The 19214-nt window shown below is 37.8% G+C and overlaps 1 protein-coding gene across 2 annotated transcripts; it reads left to right on the top strand.

Moving 5' to 3' along the window:
* Positions 1–33: 33 nt before the first annotated feature.
* On the top strand, positions 34–18263 carry MAT1A (methionine adenosyltransferase 1A). Of its 2 annotated transcripts, none has more exons than XM_086751987.1 (10): positions 34–634; positions 740–849; positions 7980–8057; positions 8549–8671; positions 10399–10511; positions 12055–12198; positions 12863–13081; positions 16027–16209; positions 16735–16868; positions 17514–18263. In XM_086751987.1, the coding sequence occupies exons 2-10, from the start codon at positions 756–758 to the stop codon at positions 17614–17616; spliced, it is 1191 nt and encodes a 396-aa protein (XP_086608113.1). In that variant the 5' UTR covers positions 34–634; positions 740–755; the 3' UTR covers positions 17617–18263. The 2 variants fall into 2 exon arrangements, with proteins under 2 accessions (XP_086608113.1, XP_086608114.1); XM_086751988.1 differs by adding an exon at positions 3293–3381 and having other exon boundaries at positions 41–849.
* Positions 18264–19214: the final 951 nt, after the last annotated feature.

Genomic DNA, 19214 nt, shown 5'->3' with positions numbered 1-19214 from the left:
GCATAAATGAAACACTCGTCATGCTACACCTTATCAGATGTTTCGTCTCTCAGATCTGTGTGAAGAATGAATGAAAATGAAAAAAAAATACTTCAGGAGATAATTCTATTTTTCAAGAGATCAAAAAGTAAAAGGAAAATACAGTTATATGATGCAGAACGAAGATCTTCCAGTCTCTTGCTAGGAAAGACATGCATTTACAGATTTTTATCTAACCCTGCAAAACCACAACACACAGTTGGAAGCACAACATAGATCCCAGAATTAGGGGAGAGACAAACTGAAGAAGCAGCTGACCTGAACTGTCACCAGTACTCCAGGATTACTTCATGCTCAGTTGACTTGCTACAATAACCAATCTTGCACAGGTTGAATCCAGGATGTTTCCAAGAACTGAGTTAATTAGTGAAATATCCTGAAGTTAACTAACTCCCCTGCCAAGAAATGGGCTCTTCCATTTTCCTCACATGATTATCTAGGCACTTTCACTTTTCCATATATAGGAGCAGCTCAGGGACTGACAGATCAGGCTAGGTAGGGATACAGACTTCAGGCACATGCATGCTCCTTGCATGCGTACACAGATGCAAGCACACGCTGATTTCACACGCTGAAATTCAAGATCGTGTAAGAGGTAATAAGCGAAGACAGCGATAGTCCTGCTGATAAAGAACCTTCTCCTTTAAGAGAAGGCACTAAAGGTAGAACTCTTCAACCACTGTTTGCAATAATCCATCAGGAAAAGCATCACAATCATGAATGGGCCAGTGGATGGTTTATGTGATCACACGCTGGACGATGAAGGGGCTTTCATGTTCACATCAGAGTCTGTGGGAGAAGGACATCCAGGTAAGAAACTAGCTGTGGCAAATGTGTGAAAATAATAATATTTTCATTTAAAATGTTTTTAAAACCTGAAGGAGAATTAATCTGCTATTAATATTATTATAGAAGTTATTTGTAATAGGATGCTTTTTACTTATTTCTATTGGACCTTGTCCATATAGGCAATAGAGCCGCTATAACTAGGGTGCTTCCAACAGGACTTTACGTGCCTTTGCAGGGTGTGTGTTACACTGAGGAGGGCAGTGGGGTTTATGGTTGCTGCTCCTTCCTTTTGATCTGAATTTCTTTCAGTATTACTCTGGAGACACTACTATATCTCTGATAGACTCGAGTTTCACATATGGATAAGAATGCATAGCTTGCTTCTCAAGTTCTGTATCTTTATGGGCCCTATGAAACTGTCCTATGCTATGCTCTAAAACGGTCACTCACAACAGCAATGTCTCTAAGCAGGCTATTTTAAAGCCCTTAGAAATCAATGGTCCCAGCAGCTGTACATGGGAAAGTTATGGATTTTTTTTTTCCCCCCATTCCATCATCTGAAGCAATATATGGAATTGCTTAAGCAAACAGTGGACAGTTATTTGCTAAACTTTATGTATGGTCAGCAGACCTTAGTTCAATTTTATTGAAAACAAATGTTCTTCTACCATAAACATGTACCTTATGTCAACAGCAAGCGTTCCCCCAAATGAGGCCAGGGGACAGTAGACTGTTTGATGTCTTGAAAAGTGTATTTATTTTAGAAACTGATTTGGCATCCTGTGCCTTTTGCTATAATAATGCTTTTTCAGGTGTGTAGTTGTTTTAGGTGAGTAAATCATAAATGGATGGAATGAATAAAAAGGTCAGCAGAGAGATTTTTATGTCTCTAATTCTGATTCTCCTCTAGAATATTAATTCTCCTCTAGAATATTAACTTATTACTGCAGCTCAAATCCATGGCTGATGCAATTGAGTACATCTCTGTCAATGTCAAGGCAGCTACATCAAGTTAAGCCAGTTGAGGTTCTTTCTGATGTAATACAACCAGAAAATAACAACCACGTTCTGTCCTTGGGACATAGGTCCCATCTCAAATTTATATATAATTACATCCAGCGTCTGTAGCACAGTCTAGTTTTGTTGGAAAACAACATTATACAATACAGTAATTTTAAATTGATGATGGTAGTTCCAAAGATGACAGGTCACAATTTATGCAACTGTAATAATTATTTTTAATCCCACTGGGGGAATAATAGACAAGTCTCAGAACAGGAAGAGTTCATCTGAGTCCCCCAGGTTTAGCTTTGTCCCTTGGTTTCCTTCCTTTACCAATTCTTTTTTTTCGTCTTGTATCTTGTTTTAGAATTTGACCTGTTTTCTAGTTCTTATTCACATTCCCTTCTTTATTTCAAAAAACTCTATTGGCCCTCAGTAGGCTTTCTTATAAGTCCCATAAGCATTATTTTCCTCCTGCTCTGAAATACTCATCAGGCCTTTGAGGAACAGTGCTACCCCTGGCTGGATTTGTGTACACCCTCTCCTCTGGCAGAGGTTGCCAGATCTTGGCCAACCCACCTTTTCCCTGTCTGTGGTTTTATGTGAGAGGTGTAGACATGCCATTAGGTTTTTATCAACCAGGGAAATCTTGGCTATTTCTTAAAATGGGGCCTGGTGTTTGAGGCAGTAGTTGGGCTTCTGACGTTATCAGTAGCGCCAGAATTTTATTGTGAGTTTTGAGTTCCTCTGTTTGATACCAAATGGATAATTTGTGTGTTCTTGATTATTTCTCTTCTGTATGCGATAGTATAATTTTGCTAGAGGGCGTTATGTGAAGTAAAAATCCTGAACCAGATCTTTGTCTAGTGGAAATTTAAATTGTTTTGATTATATTAGCTGAGGATTGAACGCTTTAATGGAGACCTCCTCCTTAGTAAACAAAGCAGGAGAAAATTACATGCTCATTTATCCGAGCGTACAGAGAACTGCCTTATACCTGTGCAATGCCTAAGATCTGTGTGTCCCTAAGAAGCCCAAATTCCATAGAAGCAAGTAATAGCTGGCAATAATTAACGTACAGGTATTACCTATGCTCTCCAAAGGCTTTACAGAAGACTCTGTTTATTCCATCTTCTCAGTCCAAATTCTTCAAAATCACTTGAGTATAAAATTTGGAACTTCCTTCCAGAAGGTCTTTAATCCCGGCATTTAGTGGGGTAAATTCCAAACTTTCTGAAGTCTTAACATGTGACTTCTTCATTTCAGTATAATTAAAGCACATAGATAACAGTGTGAGGAAGAGAGAGATTTTTTTTTTTTTTTTTTTTATTTTTTTTTTAGACAGCTGTTTTTTGTCAGTGCTCCATTTTGCTTTGTCCAGTAGTGTCTGTCCGTGCTGCACAATGGTTTCACTGTGCTTTGAAAGGCATTGTGTGTTTCTCTGACCCACAATGTCTTACAGGTGTCAAACCACTTAGGATTAATTCCTTCCCCTATCTGGTGTGACTTCAGGTGGAATTGCCTACAAACAGAATGTCATTCAGTTTTCCAGTAAGTATCAAGGAATCTCTTTAAAAATATAAGAGAAAACATCTGATAAAAGTACCCTCAGATTTTCAACCATATTAAAAACATATGTTTATCTTCACAGAAGATATTCACAGAAAAAAAGTCACCAAAAAAAAAAAAAACAGAAAAATGCAGATCTTTCCAACAGGCTAATGCATGTCTTCTATCTCACATTATATATACTTAATATCTAACCATGATATACTTAACAATATACATAATACTTCAGTAAACTGTGTATTGAACAAATGTTCAAGAACAGATGGACAAGATATTTAAGTAGTGTAGTGTTAATATTGAAGTACCACTGCAATTTTCAATTAGCACTCCTGAAGAGTCTTTTCAATAGGAAAAATGTAGTACAGCACAATTCAGATATTCAAAGTCTTTCTCATGAAACTTTTCTTGGTGGAAAGCTTACTTTTTGATGAAGTGCTCATGATAAGTATCTGCATTTCCTGAATTTTTATTTTTTTACCAGAAAACTAAGAATTGCTCAGTTTATGATATTTTGAATATACATAATTTCACATTCTAGTTTAAAATTACTTTTTTTTTCTGTTGATATAAATAAAATATGATTAAAAGTACAGAATGTTATTTTGATGATCACAGGCTTTTAAGAAAAACAACCCTACCTTTTGAAATGTTCAATGTTTATTATATTTACTACACCATCAAAGCCAGAAGTGTGGTTGTACCTGTTCGTGGTGCTTCAAAGGGAGGAGCATTTTTGAATTAAATTTTCAGTTGTTACTGCTGTTCAGAGATTTGTGTGTGTGGTGAATCCTTGAAACTGAATTCTTTGGGGGAGTCCTGAGAACTTGCAGGTGTCACGGCTTGTGTTAGCCTCTTAGATAGTCTAGATTCACCTAACAAACTTAAGTCCAACTATCTGGAAAACTGTGAAGCTTCTTCTAATTTGAGATCACTTTTGTGATTGAATGTTTCCTTTACTTCGTATCATGACAACTGGGCAGTTGAGTAGGGTTTATCATCAGGGCCCCTAGACTCATTCATTCCTTTTATAGTTAGCAAGAGCTATTTTACAGCTAATTGGCATCTCTGCCATAAGACTTAATCTGTGGGATGATTGGACTTCATGAAAAGAAGTCACGCTTATCTCATACTTTCCTGTTCAGTAAAGAAATCCTCAGCCTAGACACCCCCTTTGCAGTATTTCTCCTATTGGATAGTAATTCACTGCATTGAAGGTATGCATAAACTGAACTGTTACCTATTACTTTTTTTTTTTTTTAGACAATAATGCCTCATTAGAGGTAGTCCATTATGCTTTCCCTGTTTCCAAAAAAGAAGGAACAAAAAAAGGAAGGAAATAATGGACAAACATATCCTGTCACAATTAGCAGCTAAGAAGAGAAATGGGACAGTTGAGATGAGAAATTTAAATAACAGAATGATGGGTGCACAAAGCCTGCTAAGCATTGCTAAAAATAGAACCCCTGGTTTTATTTTACACCGGAGACCTTTACTAATAGACATGCCTTTAATTTAATGCATTAATCAGCCAGTCACCCAGCTAGATTTCACCTTCCAGTCTTGACAGATGTATCTGTATCTGTATTTGGATCTAGTTGCACTAGAACTGTTGGTTGTTGCACCAACAATCAGATATGGGATGAATTGTCAAACTGATTTGTCTCAGCCTATTTTAATCTAACGGTATACTGTCATCATAGTAGATTAAATTATTCTAATTTATTATTTTAATTGATTATATTCTCATATAGATTTTAAAGACCAGAAGGGACCTCTGATATATAATCTGATCTGACCTTCATACACAAGGAATAATATTTCATGCAAGAATTCTTTAAATATGGTAGTAAATGATGGTTGAATTTCATTCATACTTTTCAGAAAGATACCTGATTTTCATCTAGAGATTTTAAGGAACAAGGAGTCCTGCATGCCTCTAGATGAATGGTTTCAATGGCTCTCACCCTTTAAAGATTTTCCTTTTCAAATCTTTATCTGTCTCTCTTTAATTTTCAGCTATCAACTGTAGTTACATTTTTGTCCATCAGACAAAAACTTTTCTCTCAACATAGTATTTTTAGGTTCTTAGAGAGTGTGATCCCAATGCCTATAAGAATTTCCTCTGGTAGACTGCCTTTCCTTCAGCCATTCAAAACTAGATTGAGATTGACTGATGTCATCCTGTAAAGTATACTTTTCTGATTTGGGGGCATTTTTCTCAGTCTCTCCTAAAACTTCCCACAGCTCCTTAACATCATCCTTGGAATACCACCAACAAAATCTAGTATTTCTGTAGCAATCTCACTACTGCTATTGTGCGGAGATATTTTCATTTCTATGCTCGTCTAGTTTTCTATCATGATCTTTTTGGAGTAACAGTTTTGTAAGACAAACTGTGGACCGTGCTTTTTGTTCATGAATGTTTGCCGTGTTCTTTCTCTAAGAGGGAAGCAAAAGTCTTGCTTTTCTCTCTACCAATATCCATGAAATATTGTAGATAGTAAAGATACAGTTCATGCACAACCCCACCCTGTGAAAAAATCCTGTTAAATCTCCACTTATTGATTTCACTGCCTACTATGGCTACTGCTCCCTTGAGACATTTCATAAAAGTGTTAGTTCACAAATTAATTTGAATCACAGCATGCAAAACCAACATAAGATTCTTTATACCAGCTAGGTGCCACAAGGAGAAATGAGGATGAATTAGTCATATGGGATTACCTGTACTCTTCTTCAATATTCTGGAAAGAATGCATATAATATCCCTGTACATACATGGAACATAATATCCCATTGTACATACAGGGAGCTTAGACAAACGTGGGACACTAGCATCTAATGCCACTGAGACATGTTTCATGTGGAACAAGGACAAGGATAAAGATTGTTCCTGGCATAGAAACTCTGAGTGGTGAAAAAAAGACTAGAAAGCTGTCTCTATCACTAGGAGTTTACTGCAGGGCATTGGACTGCACCAAGATCATAATCCTATCCCAGTTGCTCTGTTGTCCCAGCCAGGTAATAGAAAATTACATATTTTCTTCAGCAATTTTTGCTTTTGTGCTTGAAAATATGGTAATATTTCCTTATAGAAATGGAAAGGTTGAAGAGAGCAAGCAGAGATACATTTTAATAAAATCCTGCCACATTTGTCCGCAGTCTTACACGTTACAAATATTCCAAGTATACTGTTACAGAGCAGTGTATCTTTTAAGAGCTTTTGGTTTAAAGAAGTTGTTTATTGCAGTCCTTCAATTGCTATTGAATTTACAGGGAGATTGTGGTGGGAGAATATTATAACGTCCCCAAGGTTCATTTGGACTTCTAACTAAATTGCAAGAATGGTGTTTGCTTCCTGTTTGGTAATAATTATCCCAAATTTAGTAACCCATGTACAGTTCTTGCAAGGCTGAAAGTTCCAATGCAGCCTACATTTGCTAATTGTCTTCTGTGTTCATTCTTTCTGTGTTGAAGTGGTTGATATGGGAGATAAGACTGTCAGAAACACATTAGTTCTCCAGTCTTTGATTTGTCCGTCTTAGCTAAATGTACACCTTTGTTATGAAAATAAATGAGAATTTATTTTGACTTGAGGTTAAATGTATTAAAAGTCTCTAATGACAAACTCTTACAAAACACTGCTTTCCAACACATTGTGTTGCAAATGGCAAGGCAGGAGATTAATTTATTTTGCCACACAGCATCTTACGGCAACACCTAAACATAGTATGCAATATTAGATATTTTTTAAGAACTATAAAATTAAAATATATGAAAAAATTACCATTTTCACATGGAAGGCATTGTTATAGGTGCTGCCGTTTTGTGTTCATTACATTAACTACATTATTTGATTAAGATTAGTTATTCATTAAAAAGGTAAGAAAAGAGAGATAGAGAAGGAGAAAAGATTATCGTGATAAACCTGAGCTGAAACCTTTGTATTTGGAATGTAACTGAAGATATACTCAAGACTTACCTCTGGTAAACTTCTTCAGTTGGTAACCCCTTCTTGCTTCTGTGTGTGGCACTCACTCTCCTGCCTTAGGCGGGTTGCAGGGATTATTAGGAGATGGCATTGCAGGATGGTAGGAAGCACTGAGAGGCAGCAAACCTGAAACAGGCACCTGACTCTGAGCTGTGCGTTACCTGTAGTGATCTAAACTCTTTCTCAGGCTTTCCCAGCAGTGTTGTTCAGGTTCATTCTAACTTTCTGTGGGGCAGATGGAAATTGATGGTGGAATATCACCTTCATGTTAGAACACCACTGATGTGGAGTGCGTGCTGTAGTGCAGGTCATGCATAACATACTTGTTTCAGGCTTAAGTGCGGAAAACTACAGGTGAAGTTGTAGTCAGTATTAGTTTACACCAGTAAGTAAATTCCCCATTGTATCTACTGGCTTCGCTTGCAGGATGTTTCATACATCTTTCTATTTATGTAGCTTAAATACTGCAGTAATAAGCAATAAAATAATTCCTTGCAGAATGAAACACCTACCTGTTCAAAGTAATGCAAACAGTCCGTGTTTTGTATTGAGTGCTATGGTTTTGAATCCCAGCTTTGATGCCTTGCAGATAAAATCTGCGATCAAATCAGCGATGCTGTGCTAGACGCCCATCTCAAACAGGACCCAAATGCCAAGGTTGCTTGTGGTAAGTTGTTTGCTGCTTTGCTTTAAGTCATCACCCAGTCACCGTTCTTTTTTATGATATTTGCATAGAACTTGATGCTATCATTTGCTAACTCATTTTACTCTCAAAAATTACATAAGAATTACGGTCTTCAAAAGAAGGAGAGATGAGAAGAAACAGTAAAAGTTTTTATAAAGACTGAAGCCTAAGCAGACTGCAGAAGGGTAGGATAGTCAATTTTGTGTGTGAACTGAATTTTCCTGGGAGAAACAGATTCACTTTCCCATTTGTAAATTGGAGATATTAATATTTTCCTTACTTTCAGACATATGGTGAACATGAAAATATTTGCTGTAGGAAGAGGTAATATTGCTAAAAATATGGGTAGAAAGGACTTGCACTGTATATACCCAGTAGATCTCTCAAAATCACTGTAATCACAAACATAGTTATTTGTCTTAGTGGACTAGGTTATTCTGCTGTTGTAATCCTGTTTTCATCTCTCTTTTCAGAGACAGTTTGTAAGACAGGAATGGTGTTGCTCTGTGGGGAGATCACATCTCATGCTATTGTGGATTATCAACGAGTTGTCCGAGATGCAATTAGACATATTGGCTATGATGATTCAGCTAAAGGTTGGTGGAAAAACTAATGAAATCCTTGAAGAGCAAGCAATAGGCAACTGCAGAACAGGTCTGTCACCACTTCCATGTATGGGCTTTAGTAAGCCTGAGAGAAAATAAATATCCTGCGTGAAAGCTGCTTACATGGTGCTACGTGATACACTTTCTGGCTTTATCCCAGTAAGTAGAAAAACCATCATATGTTAGTTAGAAGTGAAAGGGAGTAGTCAAAATATACTTTGAACTGTGGTATCAGGCCAGAATAGTTAACAGCAACTTGAGCGACAGCATCTACTGCTCCTCCAAACTTGCAAGAACTCGAATCTTGGTTATGCATTTGGCAAGCCCATTGCTGCATCTTGGTGTGAAAGAGAGGGATGAAGAAACCTAGTTCATCTCATTGTACCATTAGATATTTGTACTGTGGTAGCATCTAGAACACCCAGGTGTGAAGCAGGTTCTCATTGTGCAAGGTGCTCTTTTAGCTCTGAATAAGTCCTCCTACACTGAGGAGTGTGCAGTTCAAATCCAGTTTATGTAATGTACAAATGATAAAACAAGACAACATGCCGTATACACCAGACTCATTTCACCTCCTGATTTGCCATGTGTCTGTTTACACATTACAAATATTCCAAGCATACTGTTACAGTGAAGTGCATCTTTTAAGAGCTTTTGGTTAAAAAAAAATTTCTTGCATATCCTTCAATTGCTATTGAATTTACAGGGAGATTGTGGTGGGAGAATATTATAGCAGCACATCTGCAGGTTACCTCCACCATCACGTAACAGAAAATGCTGGCAAATCTAGTAGGTCATAAATCTCCTTTTTATCCTAACTGCCAAAATGATAAGGTGAGATGCAGCAAACCAGTAAAAAACAATTTCTATGCAGAAGTAAAACAAAAAGCTAAAACAAACAATTGCACACAGAAATACACTTTTCTTCTCTACATAGCCTACTTAAAAGAGGGTGAAGACCATTCTTCAAATGGATCATATGCATATGGACACGTCTATATGTTGTATTGGCTGAACATGAGTTTGGTCAGCAGCTGCCAGTAGCTGCTGTTCTAGGAAAGGTTGGATTTGGAGAGAAGCAGGTTACTATTAATATACCTAGGAACAGGTGGAGATTTTTGCCACAATCTTCTCCAAGTCTTTCAATTTCTTTTTAAAATTTTCTTTTTGGTCTTTGAAACTAATCTAAAGTAAATTCCCCCTTCCAGATTTGCTGTGAGACTTGAATCTGTTTTTTTTCTTTCTCTGTTTGTGGCTCTCACACAAACTGCCACGAGAGATTTAGGTACAGATACTGCTTTACTTGTTTAACAAATAATGTATCAGGGAGCAGAGCCTTCAGTTGCTGAACACGTCAGCCCCTAGGAATTTACATGGAGGTTTTTAATACTGTTTAAATTTGGGAGAAGCTGATTATTTACTTTTTTGACTAGTTTTCTGCAGTTAACAATTCATAATTTGAATTGGCTTGGCACAGGGTGTCAGTGCAAGAGAAAACAAGCAGTAACAAGCAATAAAGGCAACACTATATGCCCCACCCCCTTCCCAAAAAAAAATTTTAAGTATTGCATTGGCAAAAAATATAACTAAAAATAGCAGTTAGGTTGTGAGTTCTGAATGCAGTATCCTTCTGAATGAAAATTTTGTCATATGGTTCCATGTTACTTTCCTTAATTGTGACAGAAAAAGCTAATTTGCCACTATTTTTTTCCAAATAGGCTTTGACTACAAGACTTGTAATGTTTTAGTGGCACTGGAACAGCAGTCACCTGATATTGCCCAAGGTGTTCATCTACACAGGGATGAAGAGGATGTTGGTGCTGGAGATCAGGTAGACATGACATCGCATCTAAAACATCAAAGCTGTTTGAATGGAAAGTTTACCCTATCTCATTGCCCTATTTTCTTAATCAAAACCCGTGTGAAGATTTCCACACTTACATCTTGGGCTAGCCCAGAACAAAACCTATATTTTTATTGAAACAGTTGGAAGTTCTTTGAGGACAGACTTTTGCCTGGTGTTTGTTGAAGCACTCCATGCAAGTCAGGAGAGCTCTGGAAGTTTGTAGGAGCTGAAGATGTGTCCTTTAGAACTTAGCAAAGGGGTTTTGCTTATGTATTATGTGTTTTTGTTGAGTAGCTTTAGATTCATTAGACCATTCATCTTGCAGCCAGACTTGTCTTGTAAGATGGAATAAACAAAGGATCTCTTTGCTTTCACAGAGCTCTTGAGATTTTACACAGCAAAAAAAATTAGGCGATGTTTCAACTGTCTGCAGCATTAGTACGATGAAGGCAAATGCACCAAAGTACTTTTAATTCTCACTTATTTCCCAGAGGCAACTATTGTAATAGATGTTCCACATAATTAAGATTGTCCAAACTGCATTTCTATGAGCTAAATAACACATGTAGATAATTATGGTGTGTTCCCAAGAGAAAGATGCTAACATAAAAACTCCATAATCTGACTGATGCCAGTATGAGTGAGTTTAACATTTACAGGAATTATCATTAGTAGTAATATCTAGTTTATAACAATGCTGTTGAGAACCATAAGCGGAGATGTCAGAGTCCAGGAGCCAAGCTAATACTGTTCAAAAAACCCTTGAGGACTAAATTAAAATGCTTTTATGCTGTCATGGGGACGTAATACTACATAAGATGAAAAGATATCTGACTTTCTGTGGCACTTTGATGGCCTCTCTTCCCATTGTATCCAAGTACCTTCCTGTCTTTTTTTTTTTTTTTTTTTTTTAAATCACAACATACACTGGATGAGGAGAAATAAAATGCTGCTAACTCTATTTAACAAATTATAATCTAATGCAGGGAACGTGACTGAATAACAGTAGAATCTGTGACTAGAAGTGTGTGGCATTGAGGCAGGTGCCTTATCGGTTGAATGGTATGTCTTTTATGGACTATTCTCATCCCACTCCTCTGAAATGACAGATGTGAGCTGCAGTGTAACTGTGTCTGTATTCATACACAAAAGCTTCTACAACCTGTCCAGGCTAATAAGAGCACCTTTGCTATGACAGAATAGTCCTGACATTGTTTTGCTCCAACAGGCTTTTTTTTTCTGTGAGAGAAACTTATTTTTTTTCACAGAAACTTCTCCATTTTTGTCCATGTTTCAGCTCAACAGGTAAACCTTCAGGCTTTCCGTGAAGAATTCTATGAACATGGTTTGTTTGCCATTACACTGTAACACGTTGGAGCCTGATCTGAGTTTGGCTTCTTGCACTGTAATGTAAAACAGTAGAAAGTAAACCTGAGGGTACTGTTTACTCTTTGCTTCAGATGAAATCTCATTGCCTTTGGTTGTGGTGCTTTTAACAGTGATTGAAGTATCTCTTCTCCTCCTGTAGGGTTTGATGTTTGGTTATGCAACAGATGAGACAGAAGAATGCATGCCTCTAACAATTATTCTTGCTCATAAACTGAATGCCAGGTTAGCAGAGCTGAGGCGTAATGGAGAACTTTCTTGGCTGAGGCCTGACTCTAAGACACAGGTAAATACTGCTATGGATAGTCCAGATAGTTGAAAACTAACACTGTTTCTTTCCAGGAATCTTCAATATTTTTAAAGACAGCAATTGATGATGTTCAGAGTATCCTACTACATAACCTGCAAGTAGCAGATAAAGCATTTCCGCTGCTGATGATATGGCCTCCTTGATTACTGGAAAATGGTTAACCTGTATCAGAGTCCTAGGAGCACTAAACTGCCTACCAGTGAAGAAACATTTAACCCTTCAAACCTAAGTGATCTGTGCTTGTTCAAAAAGTGATAAGAGATCCAAAGGATTTATTCGTATTTAGGGATTTGGGCTGGCCTTTTTGACAATGCACTGAGAATGTGGATTTCTGAGGCTTGGGAGTTTTTGCTAGAAATCCCAACCGAAAGACACATTTTGGATAGTTTAATAGAAAATTATCCATATTGGGTCTTCTTATTTTTTTTTTTCTCAGCACTGCAAAAATGAAGAATGAGAAAATAGGTTTCATTTTTCATACCTTGCCAACAACGTAAGCAGTGATCATTATAATGTCAGCATTGACATTTTGCTACAATTTTTCTCTTAGAAGAGCATAGCATGGTGTTTGATGTAGACCAGTAATATGTTTTATAGCAACTTTGGTTTTTTCCTTCCTCCTTCTCCCTGTTCTATTCAGGTCACTGTTCAGTATATCCAGGAGAATGGAGCAGTCATCCCAGTGCGTGTTCACACCATTGTGATATCTGTGCAGCATGATGAAACCATTTCACTGGAGAACATGCGCAGAACCCTGAAGGATCGTGTGATTCAAGCTGTTGTCCCTGCAAAATACTTGGATGAGAAAACTATTTATCACCTTCAACCTAGTGGACGTTTTGTTATTGGAGGGCCTCAGGTTTGTGTTGAATTACTTTGGTACTTTTATCAGCTTGCCTTTGTGTGTGTCTTAAAAGAAATGCTGGGCTTTTTGGGATGTTTGTCCTAAGGTGTGAGAAGCAAGCTGTCTAGTGAAAGTTGTAAGTGCAGTTGTATGTGGGAGAAGCACCCAGGGTTTCATGTGCTGTGTTCCACAGTAACCTTTGAGGGCATGGGTATATCATACATGTGTTGTGACCAGGCAGACAAGTTGAGCTGAGTCTTTTGTGTGTGGAAGGTGCAGCCCAGCTCTCGGTTTCCTCGAACCCTCTCGAGTCCAGCACTGAGACACAGAATCCTTTCTCAACAGAAGGCATTCCTTACAGAGAGATGGACAAGAGAAAGTTTACTTCTCTTTTTTTCAGAACCTGTTTTTCAGATCTGTGTAGCTCACGCTGTTCTGCCTGACACCAATGAGAGCTGAAGGTGTTCATCTGTTCTGAAAATCAGCCCCTGATAGGCTGCTCCTGGTGAGGAAAAGAAATGTCGCTTTGGCTTTATCTAGCCAGTGCAGGAGCTGGGATTTATAATTTAATCCTGCACTCACAGAAGTCAGGCACAACTTCCACTCTCTGTAGGATCAGGACTTTTAAGATTTCATTTTTGAAAATAAATTCACCATTCACAATGTTTTAGTCTTCAGTTCCCTTCAGAACTATCACAGCAAAACTGCAAAGCTCCTTCCTGAAATTAGGCCCAATTTTACAACAAATTCAGATAGACATTGTTTTTCCTTTGCTGTTCAAATTAATTAATTTACTGGAATTTGCCAGAATTATTTCTAAGGTGCTGTGTCTTTTTTACATTACTGCCATAGAACAGGTAGGAAGGTGTTGAGATTAATCAATATAATAATGACTATTAAAAAAAAAGTGGTTTTGTGTAGTTGAATTGATTGTATCACTGTAATTTTACGTATTATTGACATCCTAGACTATGGACAAATGGAGAGGCAAACTTGAACTGTGACTTGGAGCAAATGAACCAATGCAGCAATCATAGCTACATGCAAAAAGAAGGCTACACATATGAAAATTTTCAGGTGTGCACTGAACTGCACCTGTTAAAAATAAAATATAATTACATTTGGTAAGCCAGCCAGGAATATCTTTTCTACACTTGTGGTGGAACTGTATTGCTTATGTTTGCACATACAAACACAGGCATGTTGCAGCGTATGTTTGCAGCTTTTTAACCTGAGATAAGTTTACTTAGTATGGGTCAATCTGCCGTGTGTCCGTGGCCTTACAACTGCGGTCATCGCTTGGGCCATTTACAATAGCATTGCAGGAACCAGAAAATAACGATTTCTTTCCTTGTCTTTTACATCTTGGACTTTCTGATTAATTTTCATAAGAGTATTACTAATTTTTATTTTTAACAACACTGGCTATGGAAAGCTGTGTTAATCTCCAGTTCATCTAAGGAAGACACATGTATTTCACTTGGGATTTTCACCTTATTTTTTTGAGCATGGTGGTACCTTGAATTCTGGCTATGCCAAAATTAGTAATTTTGCTGCTATCACTGTTTTCCCAACAGCATCACCCTCTGGTACTGTGAGGACATTACAGCTCGTTGCAAAAGTGACTTCCACACGCTTTACAAACGCATTTGTGCTCTTTCAGCACCTTTAAAACGAGGGGTGGTTTTTTCCTTTCACCTCTCCATTTCTCTTCCTCTTACTTAGTTCTGCAGTCAAGTCATGATGACACACAAGGTCTTCTCATTGCAGCTGTCTGTGCCACCAGAAATTAAGCTTTGAGTAGGGCAGGAGAACCCCAGGAGGACAGGACCCTTTAGATAAGCTCAGCTATCTGCAATTCAGATTTACCTCTCATTGCTTTCTCAGCAAAATGGAGCAAACAATGCCAAAGGTTTTCTGTGTATATGCACAGTCTTTATAAGAAAAACTTTGACTCTTTGACTAGTGTTTGCTGTGCAAACATTCCAGCAGTTGATTTTACTGACATGATACTCTGCAGACAAAGAATTTCAAACTTGCCTGCACAGGCGGAGACTGAATTTCAAATTTCACCATGTTTCCATCACCAGAAAGTGCAAGCATTTAGTAAATTGGGTGTCAGACAATTAGTCAGGTACTGAGCAACTAACCATGACTACATGAAAATATCAAGTACTTGTGAGGAGCCATCAGGTTAGCTGTGTAGGCAGAGAGGAGGTTATCTGTGCTTCCTTATTTAATGTTTTAGAATATTAATCTATAAGTATCTGTTCTTAGAAAGATGTAATCCTTCTTTCTCAATTACCTAGAACTGCCTACTACTCCATACTGGTTGTGTGTAGTTTAAATTAGACTATAAATATTTTGGGACTGGAAATGTGTTTTTAGTACATATTTGTATGACAGTCTCTGTAATGATACTGCACTGGAAGTGCTGGGTGCCAGCCTCCATGTCAAGGTGGACAAGGTAGCACTGGCATACCTTTCAATGGGAAATGCAGAAAAGACGTGTACCAGTTCATCTTCACACAACTTCAAATTTTGACCAAAAGATACATTTTTCTAACAGTTGAAAATCTCTCAATGGCTCCTATATGGCATGTAGTTTGTTAGCAATATTCTATTCAGTTTAGAGGTGGCAGATAGATAGGTAACTTAAACCAAAGTTCCCATAATGTCTGGAATATTTACTTTTGAAACAGGCAGTGCATGCTCTAGCTATCTGGGTGTAAACCTGTTCACTTGACTACCAATCACTAGTTGTGAATCTGGCTTCAAAGAACATTTGTAGCCACTGTTGTAGCTTGGTGAGACAAGTTCATTCCTTCAGCTATCCTGCAGCAACCCATATGTGGTGAACTTAATTACACGTTATTGTAGTCTGCTGAAGGATGCAGAGCCTTGTTTGAGAGTTACAATAAAATGGATTGTAAAATGGATAAATTCTTTTACTGATTCAGGGTGATGCTGGTGTTACTGGTCGAAAGATCATTGTGGATACTTATGGTGGCTGGGGAGCCCATGGAGGTGGTGCCTTTTCTGGCAAAGACTACACGAAGGTGGACCGATCAGCTGCGTATGCAGCCCGTTGGGTGGCCAAGTCTCTTGTGAAAGCTGGGCTCTGTCGCCGTGTTCTGGTTCAGGTATAGTTTGCTATGGATGTTGCTTTTCTCAAAAATATTTTTTCCTTTTCACCTTTACCTTGAATGTATGTCATACGAGACCAGAAGCAGTTTTGGTGATGGCTTGGGGTTGAAGAAAGGAAGACTTTGATGTGCTTGGTTCAAGACCACTGTCCTATCACTGATAGCCCATCAGCTTATTGAAGCTGGAACTTTTCATTTACCTTTTCTTTTATTGGCTGTTTTTCTGGACATTTATTGAGCCCTCAACCCCCTGACACTTACTGTCATGGAAATGAGCATGGGATGACTGGATAATGGGGAAGAAAGTTATCCAGAGGCCTCAGCATTTTTGAAGTTTTCTCTCTTTTTTTTTTTTTTTTTTTTTTTTTTCCCTTACAAATACAGATTGTGCAAATATGGGAAGTGAAGGAGAGGTCTTACTTTTCCTAAGATGGTTCACAAGTGAATGCTTTCTTCTGTTGCATACTGTTGCCCACTGAGGTGTCGTGTTTATTTGCGATGGTCTCTTTTTTTTTGCCATAGGTTTCTTATGCCATTGGGGTAGCTTGTCCACTGTCCATTTCTCTATTCACTTATGGAACTTCCAAAAAAACAGAGAAAGAGCTGCTGGAGATTGTGCACAAAAACTTTGATCTTCGGCCTGGAGTCATTGTCAGGTATAGAAACACACAAAAAGGAAAATATCTTGGTGACCACATCCAGAAGTTATTTATTGCAAAATCATTAGATGTTACAATGTAAGAGTCAGCTTCTTGAACTAGCATGGTATTGTTCCATGCAGTACAGAAGAGACTTTCTCTCATTCTGTCATTCTGTCAGTCTTCACAGTCCATACTTTTTATGGATCTACCAGTGTGCCATATCTTTTAAGGTAACTTTTTGAAAAGATGTACTTTTCAAGTTTTATATGAAGCATATACTTTCAGCATTTGGCTTTATATAGTATGTGTAATTTAAATAAAATAAAATAAATTTTGTATTCCAAGAATTTTAAGTTACTTTGCTGTGAAAAAAAAGATATGTTTTTACAAAAGGAATTGAAGGTTATTTCATCTTTTCCATTAAAATTAATAATTGTCAATAATAAGTACTTTTCCTGTAGCCCTAAAGTACTTTACATTTAAGTTCTGTTGTCACTTTTATGGTTCTCCATTGGACATGTTTACAGGTAGGCCTGCATCTCCAGAATATGCTTGCTTGACTAAAGGGGTGAAATGGATAATAACATCAGGATTTTAATGGTAGTTATCATGAAGTATCTTAATGTGAAGAATTTTCTCTTCTTTTTATTATACACACAGGGAGTTGGACCTAAAAAAGCCCATTTACCAGAAGACTGCATGTTATGGTCACTTTGGAAGAAATGAATTCTCATGGGAGGTGCCTAAAAAACTTGTGTTTTGACATTAGCAGTCACCCTTTGAAAAGAGAAAGGAAAAGAAGTCCACTAATGATGAGGATGCTTCCAAAAATCAAATCTGACAGCTTTATATGCAACAAAAGGAATTTTAGATTTTAAATGGAAAGAAAGAAAAGGATATTTTCTTGGAAATAATAGATTTTTTTTTTAAACCCTCAGTGTCTTTCATTATCTAAGATATAAAGGACAGAGTCTGTTTTTTTAATCAGCATAAGACCACAAAATACAGTTTACTTTTTGTTGCTGCTCTGTTGGTTCTTTTGATAAAGGCAAAGTATGACTCAGGTACGCAAACCAGCGCTGAACCTCAAACCTGTCACAATGACTTTCCCAACTCTGACTAAGGATCAGCAGATCTTTTGCTTCTAATTAGACAAAAGGAAATTCTGGGGTCCAATTTCCTTACTGTAGTTAGCATTGCATACGGCTGGGGGTTGCTTTGATGGGAGAAGGCTGACTATCACGTAACTATGTCGGCCTCTTTGGTTGAAGATGTTAACGCGTATGTAATATTTAAATCACCTTCACTGGGTATGTGCTGTTACTGTTGTGTTTCAATTACCTGTGCTTTCGAAACACAGTGTTCTCCTATAAAACAACAATCAGAGAATAAAAAGACTTTTCCTACCACGTATGTAAATGTGCCTCTTTTTCTATTTTTTTTTAATGTGGCAGTATAATGGTCCATCTCAACTCAGCCTCTTACACTCTTGTAGGATTTTTAGTTTACCAACGTAACTGAATTTTGTTAGGTTTTGGAACTGTGATATGAATTTATTTTTCACTATATGTGTGATCACTCTTTAGTCCTTGTGATTAACAGAAACTTGGTGAAAAAGTATTAGAATTTTATTTTTAACTCTTAGGTTTGTACTATGCAGTATTCTTTCATCATTTTTTCTTCCAAATGTTAGGTTTATTGCATGGCTTGCTAGGTTTGATGGGATTTTAGAATAAAATAAAGTGCGTAAAAATAACAGCAAAACATCAACAAATATACATAGCGTGAGGTGAACATTTGGACCACCAGCCTGCCCAGCAGCCCTCACTGGAGACCAGCCGCTAGATGGCTGTGTGTCCCTCCGCAGCCCTGGGAGCACGCCTGGCCAGAAGGTCCCTCCACAGCCCTGATTGTGCCAGTGCTCAGCTGCTAAGTCTGGGTACCGGTACCCTGTTCCTGCTGCTGGAGACAGTGCCAGCCTCTGCTTTGGACGGATGGAGGTAGCTGGGGTGCGTGGTGCGTTGGCTGTGAGCTAGACTGAAGACAAGGACGTTTCTGTGCCACTGTGCTATATTGTCCTATAGAGTGACAAACTGCTTTTTGCAAAGGACTGTGGATTAATCTCAGGTTTGTTTAAATTGGGAGGGTGTGAGGTCACATTTGTCCTCTGTGATCAGTTTTGTTTGTTGGTAGGCAACAAGGCTGAACTTAATCCTGCAAGACAAGGGTTACCTATGTATGGCCCCCCAAGAGTCACTTAATCCTAGCTTTATGATTTAAGCAGCATCCTGTTAGATCTTCTACACTGGAGAAATGCTGCCACCCCATGTTTTTCTCCTAACTAAATTGCTTTGTACAGTG

This window comes from Chlamydotis macqueenii, chromosome 7, assembly GCF_036417535.1.
Source record: "Chlamydotis macqueenii isolate bChlMac1 chromosome 7, bChlMac1.mat, whole genome shotgun sequence".
Taxonomy (NCBI): Eukaryota; Metazoa; Chordata; class Aves; order Otidiformes; family Otididae; genus Chlamydotis; species Chlamydotis macqueenii.
This window is presented reverse-complemented; position numbering and strand designations above follow the sequence as displayed.